Source organism: Chiloscyllium plagiosum, chromosome 36, assembly GCF_004010195.1.
Source record: "Chiloscyllium plagiosum isolate BGI_BamShark_2017 chromosome 36, ASM401019v2, whole genome shotgun sequence".
NCBI classification, from domain to species: Eukaryota; Metazoa; Chordata; class Chondrichthyes; order Orectolobiformes; family Hemiscylliidae; genus Chiloscyllium; species Chiloscyllium plagiosum.
Window position 1 is genome coordinate 18,349,895 of NC_057745.1, and position 18,714 is coordinate 18,368,608.

An 18,714-nucleotide genomic window follows, 5' to 3' on the forward strand; every position below is an offset into this window, starting at 1 on the left:
GTAAAAATCTGTCTCTGTAAATATCTAAAAAGTCAATAAATATTCAGTAGTTCGCATAAGCCTGGTTTCTTTTCCCTTCTGTCAAAGGTATGCAAACCCAAGTTGCAGGATTAATGTAGCACATGCAACAGTGCAGTGTCCTTCAGTACTATACAAAAATGTAAGACAAGATTTCTGCTTAATTCTTTTGAACCTGCATCCTTGTACAGAGGCTCTAGAGGAAATTAATTATATGCAACTTGATTTTCAGCATTATATTGGACTACAGATTTAAGGACAGCATGGTGGCACAGTGGTCAGTAGTGCTGCCTCATAGTGCCAGGTACCTAGGTTCAATTCCAGCCTTTGGTGACTGTGTGGAATTTGTTCAAAGTCTATGTCGGGGCTCTGGTTTCCTTCCACAGTCCAAAGGTGTGCAGGGTAGGTGGACTGGCTATGTTGAATTGTCCTGTAGTGTCTAGGGATGTGCAAGCTAGATGGGTTAGCCATGAGGAATATTGGATTATAGGAATAGGGTAGGATGCTCTTTGGAGGGTTGGTGCAGACTCAATGGACTGAGTGGCCTCTATGTGCACTGTAAGGATTCAATGATTCCACACGACGAATGAAATATTTTGAGACATTATTCAGTTTGCAATTACTTTTCTGACACAGACTTCACACTACTTCTAAGAATATTGTATCAAGCGAAATGAAATGTTTATAATGAAAAAGACCTCAGAGCAATGTAGTCAGATAGTTTGAAATATATCTTACTTCAGGAATGTTTGTTATAAAGTATCTTGTTTTAACATTCTGAAACATTGATAGGAGTTTCCACAAGGCAGTAACACTGTGAAATAACATCCATGATCTCCTGCTTTGTACAATTCCCTACTGTAAAGCAGGAAAGACACAGGAACAACTTGTTTATCTACAATTTGGAAGAGGAATCAAGTATGGTAAACCGAAAGGAAGAGATTGATTTTATTAACATGACTACTAATATGCAAGTAATGGACACTAACACTAGAGATGCAGTCCTTAGTACTTCATTGCTGTATCATTTCCAGTTAACATGGAGGTCAACACAGTAAAAAGTGAAAAATAGATGTAAAACAGGGAAGAACTATGAGGTGTATTTAGATACTTAAGATCAACACATGGCCTTATATGATCCATTTAGGAATAAAATATAATATACATAGCCAATATAGGATTATAAATTGAATAGCACTCTAATAGGATGCTGCTTTGGTAAATAATCAGAAATCCCTGAATTTCTTGAATGGATTCGTATACTTGGCATCCTGAGACTGAAAACGTCCCAGCAGTCCGGTACCCAGAAATATAGAGTATTGCAGATCCAAGATTGAATCTCAATTTTGATCAAACTTCACATGAGTACCGTATGTGAAGGGTACTCAAGAAAGGGATTCAGAATGGCCAAAAGAACAGACATTTGAAAGCATTTGTAAATCATATTGTTTCAGATTGTGAATGGGGTGGCTGCAATATCTCATGTTTATGTTTTACCTTGAATCCTCATTGCTTTAATGTATTAGCCTTTTATTTGAGATTGTGAAAGAGCAAAGGGGAAAAGGGGATTTACTGCTTTACAGAAATATTAAACCCTATAATACTGTCAGTTGTAAAGAAGTGCATAGTTTGTGAATAACTTCAATTTGGCAGTGGCAATATGAATGTACAACAGAAAGAGGAGTGCATTCTGAATTTGCATATTTTTTGTGGGATATGCAGCATACACAACAATCTCCTACAGTATTTTCTGTTGTATGACATTGGTGGAGAAGAAACATTTAATGAAGCTTAGAAGAGGTCTAAGAAGTGTATTTGATAACACAGTCATATTACATGATGTTAGTAGCAAACAAAATGATTGCTTCTGCCATTGTTCCCATGGCTATGAATTTTAATTAGTTTAAGGTTCCTCTTCATTGATCACTGTGCAGTTGCTAAGGAAACGTTTATTTTCAATGCAATTGACTTCAGTCGCAACATGCAGTGATACATGACTGTTGTAATATGTAGCACATATGGTTCAGTATTATCTAATAGATTGGTATTCAGTGATGATGAGTCTGAGCTAGCAGCTTACATAGCAGCAGAGCAGTGGACTCTGGTCCTGATACATGTGTGTACCATTTACTACTGTCTGTTTCAGCAATGTCAATATCTATTTTTGACTGCATTGCTATAGCTTGATTTTTTTTTGATATAGACAAGAAAAAATGTCATGGGCTTCAAAGGTAAAGCTAATGGGATGTGGGCATTGCTGCTAAGGCCTGCATTTGCTACTCATCCCTAAGTGCCCTTGAGCTGAATGGTTAAGTCATTACAGAGGGCAATTAAGAATCAACTCCAGTCTATGGAAGGATGGACTGGGTCACAAGTAAGATTAGAGTAGTGCTGGAAAAGCACAGTAGGTCAGGCAGCATCCAAGGAGCAGGAAAATAGATGTTTCAGGCAAAAGCCCTTCATCAGGAATTCCTGATGAAGGGCTTTTGCCCGAAACGTCGATGTTCCTGCTCCTCGGATGCTGCCTGACCTGCTGTGCTTTTCCAGCACCACTCTAATCTTGACTCTAACCCCCAGCATCTGCAGTCCTCACTTCCGCCTGGGTCAACAAGTAAGCTAGACCAAACAAGATTTTCTTCCCCAAAGGGCTTTAGTTATATGTTTAAAACAATCTGTTTCATGGTCATGACTGAGAACAGCGTTCTCTTCCGGATAAATGGAATTTAAACTCCACCCACCACTGTGGTGAGATTTTAACTTCTGTCTCCAGAGCAATAAATGGTGTTCCAACAGTTCTAGACCTGTGAAATTACCAATGCACTACCATTTCTTTCTCATGGATAAACACATGAAGTGAAAAGAATTGCAGCACAATGGAGATAAAAGAAAGCGATGAAGAGTATTTTGAGAGCTCTTTCAGCGTTGGCACAGGCACAATGGGCTGAATTGACTCCTCCTAAGTTCTATGATTCTACAGATCGATTTCGGATTTGTCTGTCTTGTGTGTTGAGTGGGCCACAGGGGACATTGTTCCTGTGGTAACTTGCCTTTGACAATTAGCTAAGCGCGTAAACTAGATTTAAGGAACATTTTCTTTGCCTAGCCCTGTCAAATGCATAAGATTATTTCTGAGTTTGATGAATTGTACATTTCTGAAGCATCATAACCTGTCTTTTCTCTTTCCAGGTCCTAGCTGACCGGCTGAGGGTTTCCAGCACTTTCCACACTCATTTCAGTTTCCCAACAAAGGCACTTTTTCTATCATTTTTATATTAGGCCATTCTCCATAATAACACATATTAACTGTCATGATTCGGAGATGCCGGTATTGGACTGGGGTGTACAAAGTTAAAAATCACACAACACCAGGTTATAGTCCAACAGGTTTAATTGGAAGCACACTAGCTTTCGGAGCGACGCTCCTTCATCAGGCAATCACCTGATGAAGGAGCGTCGCCCCGAAAGCTAGTGTGCTTCCAATTAAACCTGCTGGACTATAACCTGGTGTTGTGTGATTTTTAACATATTAACTGGATGGTGTAATTCCCCATTCACCACTGTCAGGTTGGAATTAGGAAGAAACTCAGTTATTTACTCTATTCTATTGGTATGGGCTCCTCAAAGGAGGTTTAGGTAGTACACTAGCTTTTCTGATGAAGGGTTTTGCCCAAAATGCCGATTCTCCTGCTCCTCAGATGCTGGCTGACCTGTGCTTTTCCAGTACCACACTCCTACTCTGATCTCCAGCATCTGCAGTCCTCATTTTCTCCTAGTACACTAGTTTTGTCTGTTTATGGTTGTTTTATGAATTTGATACAATGCTTGCTGCTAACCCCAGTGGATATTTTCAACTCATCAGAAGGCTTGTATCCTCATCATCCTTTTCCCATGACTGTGAGGTGGAAAGTTGATTTGTATTCTCAAACTGTAGAAAATTGCAGAATGGTCTGATTAAGGTCTTTAAAATGTTAAAACAAATCAACTGGGAGATATGAGAAATGATTTCCTCTGAGAGGTGATAAAATTTGAGCTACAGGCCATCTAAGAGGGATATCAGGAAATTTTAGCAGAAATTTGGAATTGTCTTCCCCAAAAGACTATGGATGCTGGAAATATTGGAGCTTTCAACACGCAGCCAACTGATCTTTGTCAGTTAAGGTACAAAGGGATGTGGCACTGAGCCAGGAAATTGAATTGAGTTATAGATCCACCATGGTTAAAAGGCAGAAATGGCTCAAGGAGTTGAATGACTTACTTCTACTTAAACATTCCTATTGTTGCAAAGGACACAATTTTCTCTTCCTATTCACAGTCCCTCCTTGCTCTCTCTGCCTCACAGTGTCTGTAATCTCTTCTAGCCCTACAACACTCCATGACATCTTCACTCTCATTCTGACTTGTTGTGCATTTCCAGTCATAATTATGCCATCATTGGTGGGTTTAATTGGAAGCACACACCAGAACTGGTCCCAAGTTCTGGAATTCCCTCTAAAATACCTATCTGTCTCTCTACCTCTATTAAGAGGCTTTTTAAAACTATTTCTTTAACCAAGCTTTGAGCCATCTGTCCCTGTGTGGATCAGTTTCATGCTTATTTTAAAATGTTCCAGTGAAATCTTTGCCTTGAGACTTTTTATATGCTAAATATAAGTTGTTATAAAGAGATGATGACATATGTTTAATCACATCCTGTCATGTTTAATTTAGAATGAAACAATCCCATGAAAATCAGATGTCAACATAAAAGCTGCCCACTATTCATTAAGTTTACTGAGAGAACACACTTAAATTGTTGTCAATTATCTGATTTGTTCTGGCCATATTGCTTTGAGCTAGAGATCGTATAAAAATAGCAAGTTGATTCTCAACCATACCAAACGATAGAAATTAGAATGAGACAAATACTTTTGCTGGTCAACTTTGATTTTGTTCTTTAAGCCATTATTAAGAATGTGCTCCATTCTAGGAGAACTTTACAGAAATCTTGGATAGTATTTCCAAGTTTATTATGTTCTTTATACCATTTTTTCAACATTACCTGTTATTCTTCCAATTTTGTTCGGCCCAGTGACATAATTTCCAGCAAATCCTGAAACATGAGCTCCAAGACTGTATCCAATCAGATGCACCTTTCCTTTTGGAAAGCCAAAGAATTCCTGAGAATGTGAAAGATTCACACTTACGTTAGGAGTACTGGCAATCTTCAAATGCCAAATGGAAAATTCCTGCAGGATTAAAATTAATGATTGCATTGCCACCAGGAACCAAAAGATAGGGACTTGAGATGTGAGTTTATTGTGTGTTATGTCAAATAATATAATTGCTGTCAACCAAATAAATGAAATAGTCAAATGATAAAATTAACACCATTAACTGAAACAGATGATCTGCTATTTTATCTTAGTGGTCTTGTGGGAACAGTGCATAAGTTGGTTACCATGTTTCCTGACATTATAACAATGACTACACTTCACAAGTACATTAGCTGTTAAACAATCTGAGATGTCCAGAGGTTGTGAGTGGTGGTCTATAAATACAATTCACACCATATAATGTTAGGAGTTTGTGTTCAATAAATACATCATGAAAATATATACAAATTAGACTAAAAAGTTTACATTGAAATTAAAATATTTTATGCAATAACATTTTTATTTAGTACAAGTTACACTCAGGTGCAGTATATAAAATAAATCTTGCAGTCAGTGTAACAGCAGTGCTGAGGATTTTTTGCCACTGTAGTACTCTATAACAATGGATAAAATTCCAGAGAATTTGAAAGTGCGGGAATAATGCAGTGTTCATTTTCTTGTCTATATAAAGTGAAATTCAGCAGTAGTTCAAAGACAGTCTAACAATCTGGACTAATCGGTTTCAAGGGGAGGTTTTTCACTGTGAAATTTATATCATGTATTTGACCCAAATTCCTATTGAATTTCAGGAAGTTTTATCAAAAGAGATACCAAACAGCAATGAATCCATTTCCAATAAACTCTGAGGAACACGCAGAGCTTACCTGCCAACAATGATAAATGTGGATCCTGCAGTAACCTACTGAGAGGCCAGCTATATAATTCAGTACACATCAGAGCTCTGTATACTCATCCCCTAGTTACTGAGTCGGGTGGTACAGAACGTCTGAGTCATCTCTTGTCCTGAGTTGAGCTTTAACCTCACTTTATCACCTATTCTCTGCATCTCTATAAATCACGTGATCCATTGCTTACATTCCCCCACTAAGGTCTCCAAATCTTATATCCACAATTCTAATTCCACAGTTAGTGCTCCAACACTTCATTGTTGAGATCACAATTGCATCTTTAATAACTCCCATTAAAACAGGAGCAGGAGTAAGTATTTCGGCTCCTCGAGCTGGCTGAGTAATTGAACAGACTCCTAACAATCTGTGGCCCTAACTCCACTTCCCTACCTGCTCCCAACAATTCTTAAGTTACTCAGAGCTCTGCTGTACACATCCTGTCCCATCAAACTTCATTTGGCTACAATCTCTCCTTGTCCAAATTGTCATCTTTCTGAAATTCCTCCATGACTACTTCACATCTATATCTGCAACCTTTTCCAGCTCTCTCTCTGTCTGAGAGAATGTATGCTGTTCTCTTATTTCTGTTCTCTTGTGCATTCTGTTTCCACCGCTGCACCATCAGCCACAAAATCTTCTGCCATCTCAATCTGCTCTCTTTTAACTCTTTCACTTGGATTTCTTTGGACTCTAGCTTTCAATGCTCCTTCAAAAACTTTCAGAACCAAACCTGCAGATGGCTGTCCTAATGGGAGTTCAGTTGGTTAGCATCCATTTCTTTTCTCTGACTGTTCTTAGCACACTGCCATCCTACAATGGCTATTTTATTTGTCTTTTGATTGACTGTATTTGAAAATTGCTCAATAAGCAAGAAACATGTTATACTGGAATCATTTTTTTTGTAGTTAGTGATACAGGACAAGAATTCTGAATGATAGAAAAAAATGAGAATGATTTGGGGAGATAACTTCATTAAGTTGGTAATAGTTCCAGGATGTACCAGAAGGTGGCACAACCATCTATCTTAGATTGGTACGACAAGGTCACCACTTTCTCCAGCGAAACAGAACAATTTAACAAAAGTATTGAAAATGTCAGTGCAATATTTGTAGTTCTATTGTTTTATCCCAACTCTGGGCATTTATTGATGTTAAATGTACAATCACAGTAGTTTCTGAATACACTTGTCCAATAAATTGATGAATGATAAGAAGGTTACCTCAGATCTTGATCGCAATGGGGCAGTGGGCTGAAGATTGGCAGATGGAGTTTAATTTAGTAAAATGTGAGGTGCTGCATTTTGGGAAAGCAATTCTTAGCAGGACTTATACACTTAATGGTAAGGTCCTAGGGAGTGGGGTTGAACGAAGAGCCCTTGGAGTGCAGATTCATAACTCCTTGAAAGTGGAGTCGCAGATAGGTAGGATAGTGAAGAAGGCATTTGGTATGCTTTCCTTTATTGGTCAGAGTATTGAGTACAGGAGTTGGGAGGTCATGTGGTGGCTGTACAGGACATTGGTCAGGCCACTTTCAGAATATTGTGTGCAATTCTGATCTCCTTCCTATCGGAAGAATGTTGTGAAACTTGAAAGGGTTCAGAGAAAATTTACAAGGATGTTGCCAGAGTTGGAGGATTTGAATTATACGGAGAGGCTGAATAGACTGGGCTGTTTTCCCTGGAGTGTCAGAGGCTGAGGGATGACCTTATAGAGGTTTACAAAATCATGAGGTGTATGAGCCTTTTCCCTGGGGTGGGTGAGTACAGAACTAGAAGGCATAGGTTCAGGGTGAGAAGGGAAACATATTAAAGGGACCTAAGGGGCAATATTTTCACGCAGAGGGTGGTATGTGTATGAAATGAGCTGCCAAAGGATGTGGTGGAGGCTGGTATAATTACAGCATTTAAAAGGCATCTGGATGGATATATGAATAGGAAGGATTTTGAGGAATATAGGCCAGGTGCTGGCAAATAGGACTAGATTAAGTTAGAATATCTGGGCGGTATGGATGAGTTGGACCGAAGGGTCAGTTTCCGTGCTGTACATCTCTATGACTATTTATAGTAAGAATGCATTGCAAGGTTTAGTAGGTAGAAATGTGTCTTGGGGTAGAGAAGCAAAACAGATGCCATCAAAGTTTCACCTGCACATCCACCAATGCCATTTATTGTATCTGTTGCTCTCGATGCAGTCTCCTCTACATTGGGGAGACTGGACGCCTTCTCACAGAGCGCTTTAGGGAATATCTCCGGGACACCCGCACCAATCAACCAAACCGCCCTGTGCCCAACATTTCAACTCCCCCTCCCACTCTGTCAAGGTCCTGGGCCTCCTCCACCGCCGCTCCCTCTCCACACGATGCGTGGAGGAAGAACACCTCATCTTCCGCCTCAGAACACTTCAACTCCAACTAGACTTCACCAGTTTCCTCATTTCCTCTCCCTCCACTTTACCCCAGTTCCAACCTTCCAAGTCAGCACCATCCTCATGATCTGTCCGACCTGCCAATCTTCCTTCCCATCTATCCACCTCCACTCTCCTCTCTGACCTATCACCTTCATCCCCACCCACATCCACCCAGTGTACTCTTTGCTACCTTCCCCCACCCTCCTCTCTGACCTGTCACCTCCATCCCCACCCCCATTCACCTATTGTACTCTTTGCTACCTTCTCCCCAGCCCCACCCCCACCCCCTCCCATTTATCTCTCCACCCTGGAGGCTCCCTGCCTTCATTCCTGATGAAGGGCTTTTGCCCAAAACATCGATTTTCCTGATCCTCAGATGCTGCCTGACCTGCTGTGCTTTTCCAGCACCACTCTAATCTAGACTCTGATTTCCAGCATTTGCAGACCTCACTTTTGCCCATCTATTCTATGCAGATATTTAGTCCTATTAAGGTAATTAAATTCAAAATAGGCTGGACACATAATGGGTAAATTCCCAGCACCTGCAGACTTTTGTATGTTAGCATGTATTGACTTCAGAAATGATAGAATACATTAAGATACTTAAAATCATACATTTTAAGTTAGAAAAGGCTAATGCACAGCATCGTAATATTTAACCATTTGTCTTATAACTGTTTTCAGTTTTGTGACGTAACTATTCTTATTAAAATGTCTGTGATGTGCAAACTCTCTAATTACAGCTTTACATTTCCTTCAATCATGATTTACAGGGTTTCTGTATATTGTCCTAAAATAAAAGCCTGTGTACTATATCCAGAGCCATTTTGGAGAATGTGGTTAAAGGAAAACCCCTCTCCAACATTTGAACATACATTCAAACACAGGAATTAGAAGCAGGAGTAGATCCCTTGGCCCCTCAAGTCTGCTCCAACATTCAGTAAGACCATAGATGATCCAATTACTCCACGTCCCTCCTAACCACTTTTTGCTCTTGCTTTTCAAGAATCTAACGGATATAATGCTGGATAACATGTCATGGTCTTGTGCAGAAGGTGGCATTGTCACTGGAATTTAAGTTTAGATTAGATTAGATTACATTACAGTGTGGAAACAGGCCCTTCGGCCCCACAAGTCCACACCGACCTGCCGAAGCACAACCCACCCATACCCCTACATTTACCCCTTCACCTCACACTACGGGCAATTTAGCATGGCCAATTTGCCTAACCTGCACATTTTTTGGATTGTGGGAGGAAACCGGAGCACCTGGAGGAAACCCACGCAGACACGGGGAGAATGTGCAAACTCCACACAGTCAGTCGCCTGAGGCGGGAATTGAACCCGGGTCTCTGGCGCTGTGAGACAACAGTGCTAACCACTGTGCCACCGTGCCGCCCACTAGAAATGTTGTGGCATTTAAATGACTAAAACAGAGTCGTAGCTTTATATGCATATAACATATAATGCAGCATTCAAGATGGCAGCAGAGTAGCAGCACAGTCCGAGGACTCTTGTCCAGAGCTCATCTGCTCCGCTTGCTTTTACTTTTTTTCTTCCTTCACTGTTTTCTTACTTTAATCTACTTACCTTCTGTGGAGAGTGAGTTTATGCAACACAGCGGAGATCAGCGCAGAAGAGGGTCAACTCAGCACATGGGAGATCACGCCAGAACAAGGAGAGAAGCCCCAAGATGTGGTGACCAGGTTGCCCAGCAACTGTGGCAGCGATGACAGCAGACAGCCCCAGGACTCCAGGAGAGCAGGCCCAAGTGGAGGACATCAAACCCTTGTAGGGAGTATCAGCTTAGCATGGCTAGAAAGTTTGTTGAACTTTCAACTTAATTTCTTTATTTTCAACTTTACACGAAGAGAACCTGTAAGGTTTAACTTTTAACTTTGTTTATTTTCCTACTTTGTATGTAAGATTTTGTCCCTAGGAACCTTTGTACCTAAGGTGGTACTGGGAAAGGCCACATTGTAGACTTTTCACTGCACACGTGTACTTTTTACGTGACAATAAAATCTAATTCTAATTCCAATTCTAGAAAAGCAAAGGGTTTACTCTGTCAATTCGGGTGATATTGGAAATGTCATAATAATGGAACCTCAAGACATGACACATGGAATGTGGAACATGGCTTTCTAACACATATTGATCTTCACTGCTGAGTTCTAATTTCAGCCTGATCAATGGGTCAGTGGTTTCTATCTTGGTTGGGTTCTATTGTGGTGTACCTCAGAGAAACTGGTGCAATGTGACACTGTTGGAAACCAGGCAAGTTATCCTTCTGGTCTCTGACCCATAGCTCATAATCATAGAGCTGATTAGGGTGCAAACAGACTCTTTGATCCAACTCAACCATGCTGACCACGTATCCTGGATAAATCTAGTCCCATTTGCCACCGTTTAGCCCATATCCCTCAAAACCCATCCTATTCATATACCCATCCAGATGCCTTTGAAATGCTGTAATTGTACCAGCCTCCCCCACTTCCTCTGGCAGCTCATTCCATACAAGCACCACCCTCTGTGTGAAAAAACTGTCCCTTAGGTCCCTTTTAAATCTTTCCCCATTTACCTTAAACCTATGCAGTCTAGTTTTGGACTCCACTACCCCAGGCAAAAGACCGTTGCTATTCAACTTATCCATATCCCTCATGATTTTATAAACCTTTACAAGGCCACTCCTCAGCCTGTGATGCTCCAGGGAATACAGCCCCAGTCTATTCAGCCTCTCCCTATAGCTAAAGCCCTCTAAGCCTGGCAATATCCTTGTAAATCTTTTCTGAACCCTTTCAGGTTTCACACCATCTTTCATCTAGCAGGGAGACCAGAATTGCATGCAGTATTCCAATAGTGGCCTAACCAATGTCCTGTACAGCCTGCCTTGACTGATTGACTCAGTTCTTTTTCCAACTGCACCAGTCTCAGACTGATCTTTTTCCTTACTATGTCCCTGGGTCTCCTGACCACACCTTACTGATCTAAATCCTCCTGAACAGCTCTAGCAAATCTCCCCAACAGTGTAATAGTCCCCTTCCAATTCAGGTGCAATTTGTCCTCCTTATGCAGAAGGATATTCTTACTTTTACCCCAGAAGATAGTTCAATGATCCAACAATGTGAATCTTTCTCCCCTGTAGCCACACAGTCATCTGTTCTATCCTCCTATTCCTAATTGCACTAAGGGCATGGTTGGAAACATGGGGCTGGGATTTCATAGCAATTACAGAGATGTGGCTGAGGGATGGACAGGATTATCAGCTCAATGTTCCAGGTTATAGGTTCGATAGGAAGGATAGAAAGGAGATGCAAGAGAGAAGAGGATGTGGTGTTTTTGATTAGGGATAATATTAGGGCTGTACTTAGGGACTATATTTCTAGGAATGCATTCAGGGAAGTGGTACAAGGAGTAATCAAGATATTACTACCCTTGAAGATCTCCTTTTTAAATTCCACTCTAATTTCCTTTATTCACTCCTCAGAACCACATCTTTTTCTCTTGTTATGTCATTAGTTTCAGTGTGTACAATGACCCCCTGCTGGTTGGTTTTCCCTTTGAGAATATTCTGCACCCTCTCCGCAATATCCTTGATCCTGGCACCAGGGAGCAACATGCCATTCTGGTGTCTCGTTGTCAGCTGCAGACAAATCTGTCTATGTCGCTGACCAGAGATCCCCCTATCACAATTGATGGCTTGGAGCTTGATGTACCCCTCGTTGCATTAGAGTCAGTCTGTGTACCAGAAACCTGGCTGTCAGTGCTACATTCCCCCAAGAGTCCATCACCCCCTACATTTTGCAAAACAGCATACCTGTCTTAAATGGGGATAGCTATGGGAGACTCCTTCACTACCTGCCTACCTCTCCAACTTTTCCTGGAGGTACCCACCTGACTGCATTTGCGGATTTTCTACCTTCCTATAATTGCTATCCATCACACCCCCTAACTCCTGTAAATTCCTCATTGCCTCTAACTGCTGCTGCAACCAATCCATGTGATCCAATAGGATTCACAACCAAACACACTTCCCGCAGACATAATCATCAGTAACATGGAAACTCTCCCACATTCGACAGGAAGAGTACGTCACTCTAATAAACGCCACCTTTGCATCTTAACAATCTACAGACCCAGAGAATAGCAATCTTACTGCTGTAGAAACACTGCTCCAAGATCACTTCAAACCTATGCTTTATATTTTTAAGGTTTAATTAAGAGACCGATCTCTATAAAACATCTAATAAAAAACATTCTATTCACTATTGTCAATTTATAAAACAAAACAGTAAGGTTATATATATATATAAAAGCCACTAAGCTGCTCCCCCATACAGGTTTCTCCAAAGTTAGCTGTGAAATTTAGTGTTTCTTTATTTTTCTTATTACGAACTCCAATGTTGACAGATATTTGAAACTAAATAGCAGAGGCATTCAGCTGTGAGGGTTCACTGCCGCGTTAGACAGCTGTGCAGATTTACTGCTCCATTTTTTGTACTTCCCACATGATCCCTGTTTTCTCTCTCTTTCTCCTTTTTTCAAAGTGCCATATCTCCTTTTTTAAAATACCATTGTTTTGATCTCTTTTTTCCAAAGTTCCAAAACAATTCAGCAGCTTAGAAAACAGTAATTACTGCTCCAAGAATTTGAGAAAACCAGCTCCAACACTGAAAAATTCCTCAATATAGGAATAGCTCTTACAGCCATAACTTTTCCTGTCTCTCGTTTCCCCTCCCCCCGAGACGTCCTGGAATATTGAAACTAAAAGGGAATGACGTAACTTACAACTTTAAACCAAGTCATGAAAGAAAGGCAGAGGTCCTTTCAAGGTATTTTAAAGATTTGTTCCCACAGCCCAGCTACATTGAAATTTGTTTTCCTACCTGATCCTTCACAAAGGAAATTTATCAATACTGGGAGAATGTCCCTTAGCAAAGGTTCATGTAGGCATGTGTTTACATTAATTTGGGAATTAATTCCATCCTTGATTCTACTCTGCTTTTTGATAAGACCGTGGTTGATCTGATGTGGTAGCTTTAACTCACTGCAAACCCATGACCCCTAGACTACCTTATAAATATTCAATGACTCTGCCTCCATCACACTTGGGGGTGGGGAGAAATGTTCCACAGACTCATGACCCTCAGAGTAGACAATTCTGCTCAACCCCATCTTACCTGCAAGAAAATTTGTTTTAACTTGTGTTTCCTAATTCTAATCTCAAAAGGAAACCTGTTTTAAGCATTCAGCCTGTCAAATCCTCTGTCAGATCAATTGCTGTGGTTTGGTTCTTTATAATTGCTTCATATATTTTATTTTGGTTCTTGGTCTTGCAGTATACATTTGTCCACAATTCACTTCACAATGGGAGAGGCTTGCATCAGGCTGAGATGAAGTCTATCGCTTCTCTCACTGGACAATGCCGTCAGAAATGGTCCTAATGTGAGGACATCCCAGAGCACTTTATAGTATGACAATGCTGTCACTTTAAAAAAAAGGTTGTTTTGTCCTGGGTTTTTTGGAAGAGAGATTGTAAAGACCGAGGTGCCGAAGCGACTACGAGCAATGAACTAAGTCAACAATTCGAGGAGACCTTTAGGCTTTTTTTTTTAAGAACAGTTGTCGCAATGGAAGAGGACTGACCAGTTCTCTCAAATTAGGCTTTCTAGTATTTTTAGCTGTTAATGGTCAGAAGCTGTTTGGGTCCCAGAAGGGTTGGAGCTTCAATAAAAGGATTCCTAGCTGCTACATTCTCTGAAATCTCTCGATGTTGTTTCTTCCTGGATTGGAGAACTGCCTGTAAAAAGCTGTGTCTGAATTTACCTTTTTGCCAATGGGAGTGTTTATAAAACAGTTAATTAGTAATAGGTTCTCTATCTGTTATTAGGTCAGATTTTCCAATAGTTAAGTTATTCTAAATTCCTCCTACCTCTGTTTATATTTTAACTATAGTGTTTAAATAAATTGCATTTTGCTTAGCGTCGAGTAGTTTGACCAGTCACATCATATCTGGATCACACACTTCACATCTACCTTTAAAATAAGATAGGTTAGGGTCTGGGTTTCCGTTTTAAAATATTTTTGTGGGTGGGGGGCGGGATGCGGGGTGCGGTTCTGGTCTAGTCAATAGCAACAGCCAAGGAAACAACAAAGTTACAGTCTCTTGTACAATGTAGAAAATATAGAGAAATGGAGGGAAAGGAATAAAAAAAGCTGGGATGGAAAGGTCCAAAGACAATAAGGAAAAGCTGAGGTTACACTTCACAGTCAGAAAAGGAATAAAATAAAACAAAGCATAAGGTTCAAAAAGAAATTGGAAAAAGGGTTTACACAAAATAATAATATAATATTAAAGGAAATGCATGAAAGATGAAATTTATTGAAAGGCTTTTAAGAAGGCCGAGAGAAGGAGGATCATTGAGAAGGACAAGGCAGACAAACAATTCAAGAGCATTAGAAAACGTTCACTTCTCTTTAAAGGTATGTGAGATTTTTCAAATCTCATAAATCAGCCTGTTTTATCAATTCATTGGTCTCTGCACTAGTGAATATATTTAAATAATTTGTATTGACTCGATATTTGAATCTCACTAGAAACCCCTTGGCCTGTAGATTCATTAGCATTGCAAGTCAATACTCCCCTTAATCCTTCATTGATTGTTTAAGAGCCCCTGCTGATATTGGTTACAGTCAGGGTGATATTGGTGCCTTTGAACTGATAAGGAACATGAAATTGAAAAAGTTCACAATAACCAGTAATAGGATTCAGTAACCTGACTGAGCCTGAGCATATATCACTGAGAATCTTTCCTTCTCCAGCCTGTGAAAATCTAAGTCATTCTGGGAATTGGTGGCTGCTTTTTGTTTGTCTTTAGTTGGACAATATTTAATGTATTGAATTTAGGAAAATAGGACACAGGAGCAAGAGTGGGCCATTCTAGATCATGACTGATTATCTATCTCAGCACTATATTTCTACACCATCCTCAAATCCTTTGATGTTGTTAATAATTAAATATCTATCCATTTGTTCTGTTTCTCACAAGTGGATCAGCCATGCAAAAATGCTGTTATGTATTTCCTTAAATTAATACCTCAGTGGCAAAATCTACTAGAAGACCTTAGTTTTGTAGATTTACCTCCAACCAGTCCAATAAATCTGCAATCTCATGACCAACAATCCGTGTGTTCTTTACTGCTACTGGATAATGTTGATGTGCTAGTGTCAACCAATCAACCACAATCACATTAATGTCCTTTAGTCTGGCTTTCAGTGCAGCCGCCATCTTCCAGATCCAATTTTCATACATTCCGTCAACCTGCAAGATTTAGAACATAAAGAAAAATGTGTAACTTCCTTCATAAATTGGTGTATTAATTATATCACATGCTCAAAACCTTAACTTATCTTTGTTGTTTGCAGATTTTTAAAATTTGTTCATGGGTGTTGCTGGCTGGACCAACCTTTATTCCCTATTTTTAATTGCCCTTGAGAAAGTGGAGCTGAGCTTCCTTCCTGAGCAGCTGCACTCTTTGGGGCATAGATATGCCCTCAGTGATGTTAGGAATATTGACCCAAGAATACTCAGGATGGTGTATGACTTGAAGAAAAACCTGGAGGTGATTCTGTTTCCATGCATCATATCCTTTAATGTCTGCAAGTAACAGGACTCTGTTTAGTAATATTTGTTAATCCCGTCTATGCAAATACACCACATTATGAGCCCGACTAACAATCCTAAACTGGTTGGGTAATAATCACATACTCAGGTTTATTTAGCAAATGCTGTCCAATCTCAGAATGTTAACTAAAATTGGACACTGTATTTTGGGCTTTGACAGCAAGGGTTGGTTAGGTATGGTCAGTACCTTGCCTGGGATTGCCAACAGCCAAAGGGGCTTGCTGTTTGATACAATCTGCTTGTCTTTTGGACATACGGCCTACATGCCTGGCATCACACTGGCACTGAAATTCATTTTCCACACTGTAATCTAATCTAAAAAAAATCTACCTTGCCTGGGACTGCCAACAGCCAAAGGGGCTTGCTGTTTGATACAATCTGCTTGTCTTTTGGACATACGGCCTACATGCCTGGCATCACACTGGCACTGAAATTCATATACCATATTTTGTGTCTGTGACAGACAGAGCACTTTGATTGCAGCATTCTGTTAATGTCAGACCATACTCACATTGCTACGGCCTAATAGTGGCACAGAATAACTAGCTTCCCAATTGCTAAAACCTTTGAGATATGTTACTGTTCCAGGGTAGTGTAACATGGACTGAGTAGTTTTCAGGACCAAAATTCTTTGGCCCTTTTGTGAGGTTGCATGATATATAAGAGAAATTATCTGTTTAGGGTAGTCCAGTATTTCTTGTAAATTGTCTTGAGGAGTGTAAAATGAAAATTTTGGCAAAATGTGTCTTTTTTCCAGTAATATTTAAATGATAGGTTAATGTTTATTTAGTGGTCAGAACATAAATTGGTGGCCACTTCTGGTGTGAAGATTTCAGATCCTTGTGCGTTCTAGGGCCTGCTCTTTCTGAGTTAAGCTTTTAGTTTAATCCAAATTTGTGCTGAATTCTGTTTATTTCAATTTGCGCTTTCACCTCATTGCTACCAAGCAATCTTCTTTGATCTGTGACTCATACAGCCCATAGACAAACTTATTACTAGACATCAAGAAACTTTATTCCATAGCTATGTATAAAAGAAGCAGGAGTACCGTCCATCCATGAATAATCATCACTAAAGGGTGGGAAGTGTTTAAGCTGCAGCTTTCCAACATCAAAGCCTGACGAGAGGTGAAGCAGCAGGTCTCCTTGTTAAGCAAATGCCCCTTGAAGAAGCAAAATTTGACAGGTGCTGCGTGTGTTGTTCTTCTGTCAACGAAGGTTCTTTCTGTTATGAATGAAACAACACTAGGGTCATTCTAGATTCATCTCGCAGAAGAGCTTGGAGCAGGCGTAGGTAATTAAACCAGTCAAGCCTGCTATGTGGTATGTTCATGGCTGATCTCATCTCAACTCTACCTCCAGGCTGCTCCCCATAATCCTTTAACACATTACAAATTAAAATTCTGTCCCTCTCCTCCTCAAATTCATTCACTGTCCAAACACCCATTGCATGCTGAGGTAATGAATTCCACAGATTCACAATCCTTTGAGAAGTAGTTCATCCTCATCTATTTTAAATCTGCCATCCCTTATCCTAAAGCTATGACTTTTCATTATAGATTGCTCCACAGAGGGAAACACCTTCTCCATGTCTACTTTGTCAACCTCCTTTAGCATCTAATATACCTCGATTAGATCTCCTCTCACTCTTTTAAACCCAAGTGAGTATAGGCCTAAATTGCTCAATCTCTCTTCATAAGTCATGCCTTTCAACTCTGGAATAATATAGGTTACAATATCCCAAATTCAGCAATATTACAACTCGGGGTGATTGGGTTACTCAAAGCATGACGCTTTAAGCTAGTAACTAGATCTTGAGCTAAACATTGCAATCAATATTAATATATGGAACATTACAAAAGTGTTTGTTTTTGGATTTGAGCCACTGTAGCTGTTCAAACTTAAATGGAGGAGTTAGCTCTCCTCTGTACAATGTCTTTGGATGGTTACAACAAAATTTTATATTATTTTTAGCATCACGTTATTTTAGCATCATTTCTAATAAACATGTAGTTACCCAATGTCTATTGTATCAGCAAGGGCCCAATTAGCGCTTTCTCTTGAGTGAAAAAAGGCCAATTTTATTATCTACTAATGCAGGTAAAACTACAAAAATGCAGCATCAAACATCAAGCCTGGATACAAAGATAAAAAGATAGCGTCCAAACGGAAGATAAGTAAAACATACAGTTTACAATCCTCAGGATGTCCTTGAGGTTCAAGATTTTAACCTGAGATATCAATTGTTTAACTGGTGGCTTTGTTTATCAGCAGTTCTGAATATTATGATTATCCTTTTATGTTCTCAGTGTTCTGACAATTCCTTTTAATCAATACTGTCACTGGACACTTTGCCTTTTTGAAAGGCCAACAGAGCACTTCCTGCACCTTCTGCTGGCTATAAAGTTTTTTCTCCTGCTCTGCCAAAAGCAATTCCCTGAAATATAAGCTGGTTTTGAAGGAGTTTATTATTTCCAAGCTTTATAATTATACTGAGGTCTTTCATCTCCGATATATGAAACTTCTCAGAAAGGTACAAATCAAAATAGGAGATAAGAAATTTTTCC

General features: G+C 39.8%; 1 protein-coding gene and 1 long non-coding RNA gene across 2 annotated transcripts in view; both read right to left on the minus strand.

The window, feature by feature from the left end:
* The window catches only part of lipca (lipase, hepatic a), an 86,668-nt gene that overhangs the window by 12,902 nt on the left and 55,052 nt on the right, over positions 1–18,714 (minus strand). The window contains exons 2-4 of the mRNA XM_043677450.1: positions 17,197–17,372; positions 15,606–15,785; positions 5,057–5,174 (exon numbers count right to left, since the gene is read on the minus strand). Coding sequence (XP_043533385.1) covers positions 5,057–5,174; positions 15,606–15,785; positions 17,197–17,372 — 474 coding nt within the window. The remainder of the gene's footprint in view (positions 1–5,056; positions 5,175–15,605; positions 15,786–17,196; positions 17,373–18,714) is intronic.
* LOC122541015 lies at positions 15,898–17,176 on the minus strand. Its single transcript, XR_006309491.1, has 2 exons — positions 16,479–17,176; positions 15,898–16,335 (listed from the first exon to the last, which is right to left on the minus strand). It is a non-coding gene; the product is annotated as an uncharacterized LOC122541015 (long non-coding RNA).